This window comes from Egretta garzetta, unplaced genomic scaffold, assembly GCF_000687185.1.
Source record: "Egretta garzetta isolate BGI_Z169 unplaced genomic scaffold, ASM68718v1 scaffold273, whole genome shotgun sequence".
Taxonomy (NCBI): domain Eukaryota; kingdom Metazoa; phylum Chordata; class Aves; order Pelecaniformes; family Ardeidae; genus Egretta; species Egretta garzetta.
In genome coordinates this window covers 656,668-663,413 of record NW_009259236.1, presented here as the reverse complement: position 1 = coordinate 663,413, position 6,746 = coordinate 656,668, and the positions used below count along the sequence as shown (strand labels likewise).

General features: G+C 38.2%; 1 protein-coding gene across 8 annotated transcripts in view; it reads right to left on the bottom strand.

The window, feature by feature from the left end:
• The window catches only part of ABLIM1 (actin binding LIM protein 1), a 93,318-nt gene extending 88,046 nt beyond the window's left edge, over positions 1-5,272 (bottom strand). For all 8 annotated transcript variants that reach the window (XM_035891475.1, XM_035891479.1, XM_035891483.1 and 5 more), the window contains exons 1-2: positions 5,151-5,272; positions 2,524-2,633 (exon numbers count right to left, since the gene is read on the bottom strand). In XM_035891475.1, coding sequence (XP_035747368.1) covers positions 2,524-2,633; positions 5,151-5,257 — 217 coding nt within the window. In that variant the 5' untranslated portion in view covers positions 5,258-5,272. The remainder of the gene's footprint in view (positions 1-2,523; positions 2,634-5,150) is intronic.
• Positions 5,273-6,746: the final 1,474 nt, after the last annotated feature.

Here is a 6,746-nt window from a genome sequence, read left to right as displayed (position 1 = left end):
GGTGTGCACTATAAAAGAGCGTAACAATATTCAGGTTCCTGTTATTCAAGATGTTAAGCCCTGTATTTAGAGGCATTTGATTTTCCTTGAAATCATCCGAGAAAAGCTGTCAATAAGCCTTTCATTTATGTGAAGTACCAGACAGCAGAAAATGGCTTGTCAGCATTAATGCAGACATTACAGTGAATAGAAGGCTTCCTTTTACATTACATAAACCAATCAAACCTGATGGACTTCAGTCTATTGAATTTCCTCACTTCCAGATTTCTTTGTTTTTAAGGAAAGCCTCCTCTAGTAATCTACTTGGAAGTAATCACGGACAACTGACAGTAGCATAGGATATAAAATAGATTTATACTATGTACGAGATTCTCTTCTAAAAGAAATTGCATTCAAAAAACCAACAAACATCCCTTCAAAAAAGGGCAAAGCATTAGAAAAAAATTATGCGTCTGATTCAGCCAGCAGGAGAGACATGGAAGCAATCTGGAACAGCTTACACTAATTAAAATTTACTCTTCAGTGCCAGAAAGAAAAAAAAGAAAGAATTCTCCATATCTAAGTCAACTTTTGCACAAAGCTAAAGTGGCAGCTGTCCTATCTTTGAAGACAAAGGACACTTCATTACTATTCTTTTAATCAAGTTTTTCTGAACTTACAAACACATACTGGTATTGCTTTTATTTGTCTGCTTTGGAGTGTTTTGTTCCAAAGTGACCAGAAACTCTATACTATATCTTCCTACAACTCTTTCTCCATAAAAGAAAAAGATGCATAGTGGCAGGTAATTGCAGACTTGGAAGTAGTGCACTCTAAACCGTTACGAGCAGGAGCGTTCTTGCTGTGTGTATTGGTAAGGCAGTTTGCCCAGCAGGACCCAATTCTGGTTAAAATAAAAAAAAAAAAAAAAACAAAACACCAAAAAGAAATCACAAGTAGCAGGGAAAATTTGTTTTATAATCCTTGATCCTTGCTACCTATGACTTCAGTGTGGAACCCAAGCAGCAATTCAGTCAGAGACTATGGCTATCAGTAAGTGACTCTCCAGCCCTTTTGCTTGCTCACTACCAGACAGCTTTAGCTCATCATTTGCTGGGAGGCATTTTGGCACCTGGAGTCACATATCAGGAAGTGGTCACACTGCTGGATAAGCATGGCACTTTGAGAACCAGGTGTAGTGTGATCCAGATACTTCTGTCATTGAACACCAGTTGTTTGGGAACCAGTGCTGCGACATGCTTAGGAACAGAACGTCAGTCCTGTCCAAGGTCCCTACACCTTGCAGTTCCTTGCCAATTATGCCTCCTAAATATCAGTAATTCAAGTACAATTTCCACATCATTCCTTTGTCTCAGAAGGATTATCTGGGTGCCTGAAGTACCTCATACCTTTCTATGCTGGTTTGTAAGTCTTGTAAGGCTTTTTTCAGGTTCCTAAATTCTTCCTTAACTGATTAGGCCTGTGCATTTTCAGCTCCAAATCTACAGTTAAAGTGGAAAAGTATCACTTAACAGACAGAAAGGCATGTTAACAAAAAGAGTTTCTCATTTTCCATTTTGCTAAGTGTCCGATTCCATGTTCTCAGGCAAATCATATCACCTGATATTCACTTGCCTCATCTGCTGAGCACAAACATTATGCAACTTTGCCTTTACATTGCACTTCATAATCCTAGGACCTAAAAGCCAAGTACCAGTACAAAATACATAGTGTCTCCCTGAAGGAAACCAACATCGGAGGAAAACTACCTAATGTCATAAGGAAATCTGTAGCTATTTTGAATTATAAAACAATATTGGGTAAGTCATTACAGATTAGAGTACTAAGTACAATCCAGCAGTCAGAGAAAGAATCAAAAATCCCTAAAGATTTAAAAAATTAACTACCAAAGGCAGAGATTAGTATCAGTAATTTACAAGTTATCTTTTAAAAGCATTAAAACCCAACAGCAAACCAAGTTAATTTCCCTCCCAAATTTTCTTCAGTCTCTCTCTTTCCCCTTAACTTGTTTTTTCTCTCTCTTTTATAATGATTTCTTGAGGTTCTGATCACAGTATTACTGTGGTATCAGTCTACTGGAAACATGATCCCGACAGTTACTCTTTTAAAGGATAATTTAATTAAAGTGTTAAACATTAGAAGAAAATTAATTTCTCCGACTTTGTCCTCTTTTGAATACTTGAACCTGCACAATTATACTGAAAAAACTCTGTAACCTCACATTTCATCAATTAGATACTTTTTCAGTACCTATATAAGAAAATCAGCCCTTTTAAAAGTCCAGTCATTGGGGACAAGTCATTTGTTCATATTGAAATTTGTAAGTGTCTCCTCCCACCTGTAGTACTAGACACTTTTAATTAATTAAAAAAAGAAAAGAGAGATCCCAGAGATAGTTCACATTTCTAAAGGTGAAGAAAAATAAAATAAAAAACCCACAAAAGATTGCTTTAAGTTAATTTCATCCAAATGTTGATGAGCCTGGGAAAGTGAAAGGCTTCGCAAAGGAGATGGCATACTTACTGCTTGAGGCAGACAATTCTTTTGGACTGGAGGACATTGGCTGAGCACACATCTGACAGAGACAGTCCCTTCCATTAAAGGTAACTCGATCGCCTGGTGGAAATGGACGCCTGGATTGTTAAAGAGAAAAATGTATTTTAGCAAAGGATATGCCAGAAATTTTCCTCTGTTCCCTATGCTTTGAGTTTGCTGCCCTCCCCCAGAGAAATCAATATTTTATAGAAACTCAGGCCAAAGAGTTTCTGCAATGTGGCCTTGGCAAAGCCAGGCACTGGAAGAAATCCAGTCTGTGGGTACAAGCAGAGCAGAGGTTAGACTTGCCTTGTATTTTAGTTTAAAAATGTTATCAAATGTACTTTATCTAAAAAGTAGACAGTGAAATGCGCTTAGACACAACAGCTACATTTATGATTGTCTCAGTATGATATTGTGGATAGTAAATGCTACAGAAGAGAACTCAAAGGAAGAATCGGAATTGGTCTAGAGGCTAGTGAAGGAATGTGGAGCTAGTCACTCATAAATACACTAATTTCATCTGTATTTAGGAATAGAATCTATGACTATATTACAGCAGATGTAACAGTTTGCAAAAAACCAAAATATTACTCCCATTCATTCTCCTAGAGATTTAAAATAGGTATCTACATTACAGAACCACCACTGTAATTGCTACCTGTGCAGATGGTGTTAGTAGAAAAGTAAAGCCTGAATGCTCTATGGAGGTTTGAGATCATTTGCTGAACCCAACAAAATGTTAAGAATGTGTGCTAGGCAGAAGTTGACATTGCTGTTAACTCCTATTTGGTGTATAAAACAGAGGATGAGCAACATTTTGTATGAGCATTTCACCAAAATGAGAAGGTTCAGGAACTCCAAATCTTTAGTAAGGAGCTTCAGCTGCTGAATCCCCCCCCCCCCCCCGCCACACCTCAGTCCAAAACTGTACTTAACAAATGAACATTTGCTTGTTTCCACACACACAAAAAAGTTTAAGGCATTCCCAAGTGGGCCATAAATAAATCAGCAATAATACTGCATTTATGAATCTATTCCAACTACTCATCTTTTGTCCATTTAACATAAAAAGATTGATGCAAGTCAATGTACAGAAAATTGATGTCACTGTTCATATTATATCATCTACTTTCACAGCGTCCTTGGGAAATAAATCAAACATACACATCACATGATTACCAACATGCAGTAAATTCACATGCTATTTAAAACCAAATGTAAAAACAATCAGAGTACTTTCAACAGAAAAGGTCTTGAAAAATGCACTGTACTTAAACTACTCAGAGCGCTGTGAAAGATTAGAGTAGCACCTGGCAGGTCTGCCACACTAATACCCAGATGCATCGTACGATGTGATCTCCAACAAGGTACTACCTCAGAATGCAGATTTTTGCCTTCTTGTTCATGTCATCCTCCTGCATTAAGTTTCAGACAATTCAGCTGCTGTCAGACTCTGAATTCTGGAGAATTCCGCCGTCCTATTTCCCTCCAAGACTACAAAGGAACAGACCCTGTCTTTTGGGTCCTCCATCTCTATGAAATCTATCTACAACTCTATCTGATGCTTCTTATGTGTCCCTCAGGCATTACACTAAAACTTAAGAGAAGTTCCGCTTTACTTGCAGGGCTCAGAACCGCAGAAGTGAACAACCTGATAGTCATCTTAATTCCAGCACCACAATGGCACCGTATCACTTCAGCTTCACTTTATGTCTAGAAGGTTATTTTTTACTACTATAAAAATGTGCCACTACTATAAAAATCTACAGAAGCTGTGTTTCCCTTACTGCATCCAAAATATTAGACTGATAACCATAGCAATAAGCTATACGCTAAGACAGCCTAAATTCTAGCATGGTCTCAGTGCCTTGAGCCAGCTAATAGAGAACACTATGCATAGGGACTTTGGGTTGAGTTTAGGCTGTAAAGCTCAGCTGAGATTTTCAAGTATAGAACTGCTATGAGATCACGCGGAAGATCATGGCCCAGTAGCCTCCTAAATTCTGAGTTTAATAACTCAGTGAGAGTTTAAACAAAAATACAGGTTAAAAATGTCACCTCTTGTCCCAACCACACTGCCTTAGCTAACTTCTTTTTATTCCACGTAGAACTGAAGACTGGTTCACTAACTGGGGACAAGAAATAGAATTTGAGAAGAAGATGGGAATCACAATTGTCTCAAAGCCATATGTACTTATATGATGTGAAAATGAGTCTCCAGTATGTTTTCAATTGTTTAACTTTCTTATAGCCTAAATGACTTCTCTGATATATTATCCAGCATTTTGCTTTACCTCCTCCCTTCCATCAAGCTGGGCTGACCACCTGAATGCAATTCAACCCATGCCCATTATCTCAATATGTAAGCCTGATATTTAATTCCTTCATATGTGAGAGTACCTTTCTGAGAACAGGGAACCATATGTAACAGAGAAGTTGCATCCCCCAAAGGAACAAGTGGTATTTTGAAGACCCTCAGTCAGACTTGCAGCACATCTTTCCCAACCAAATGCTTCCCAAAGAGAAATATGTCTAGAAGCTTGGGTCTCATGGTGGTACCTTTCTCCCCATTTTCCTTGTTCATGCCATGTTAGTTGAAAGGGATAACTTACTTGCAAACAGTACATGCAAAGCAGCTTGGATGGTAAGTTTTTCCCAGAGCTGTCACAACTTCTCCTTCCACGAACTCCCCACAACCATTGCAGCGGGTACCATACATGCGCTGGTAATCCAAGGTGCAAAGATATTCCCCATTCTTAATGAAAAAGCCTCCTTGTGCCAAGTCACAGCCACACACTGGAAGAAAAAATAAATACACAGACATATTAGAAAAATATACCTACTAAAGATGTCAGCAACAGTCTATGCGGCTGAAAAATGAGATCATCCTGGTGGTCTTGCTCCCTTCTATCAAATTTTTGCTTTCTCCTTCTGTCACTACACACCTTGACATCCCAGGAGATGGTTGGTATTCTCTGGCTACAAGAGAGCTTGTAATAAAGACTTTCTTGGAGGAGTCTACGTAATCATAACTTTCATTAACTTGGTCCTTGCCAAGACCTCAGTTACCGCCAATCATCCAGTTAATCATGTTATCAGAGTTATTTGTACCAATGCAATCTTGCTTTCACTTCTGGGACTGGAGGTGAGCAGAAGAAGAGATAGGATTCCATAAATAGGACTGATTTTATTATTTTATACACTTGCATACATTTTTCCTTCAAGCGTGTTCTTTATTTTAGGAAGCTGAGCCTTTTTTAGGTGCTGTGCCTTTTTGAAACAATATTTTAGAAATGTTGTATAGTTTAGATTAACTCCTCCCATCCCCAGATAACACTGAGCTGCTCCACCATCGCTGCATTAATACTTTACATTTTGCTTTACAAAGTATGATCTTTGAAATGTTCAGGTTGATTTTACAGTACTTAAACATAAATACTGGGGGAAAGCTTCAGTGAAGAGACAATCACACATTGAAAATCTAACCACATCTCCACTATAAACACTTCTTGATATACGCAGCCAAACTATACAACTGTATATTGGATGCTGAATAAAGCAAATAGGAATAATAAGTATTTCCCACCTGTATTCTGAACAAATTCATGTCCCAAGAACTATTACCTTAGAGCACCTAAACTGCATTGGTCTTATGTTAGTCTTTCACATACTATACTCCCTGTACTTTGTGGATTAGATAAACAACTCTAAATATTTAGATATAGACTTTAACGGGAAAAAATAATTATCTCAGTAAAAGGTTGAAGGACCAGTCAAGGATATCTGACTTGGCAGTTTTTCCACTGTTAAATGCTTATTCACCCAAACCAAAATACATCATAACCAGGTGCTTGTTTTGCTTTAAGAAAATATTCATAGTGCTACCTTGGCATTTCTGGTCAACACGGGAGACAGAAAGCAAGCCATCCCAAAACAGCCAACTGCTATGAATATAACACGCCGTGGGAGATGGGAAACTAAATTTCACACTTCTGTTTTAGCTGGGGTTGAACAAAAGACTTGAACCTACCTATTTAATATCGCACAGCAGCACCAAAACTACTACTTGCTTCACGTGATGTTTTAAAAGTTCTCTTTATTCACCTCAGTGACAAAGCATAAATAGGAGCTGCTAGATGAATTCTTAAACAAATAGATATATGGCAGCTCCCAGGCTTCTGGGTTTCAGCCACTCCTACTGCTCCTCC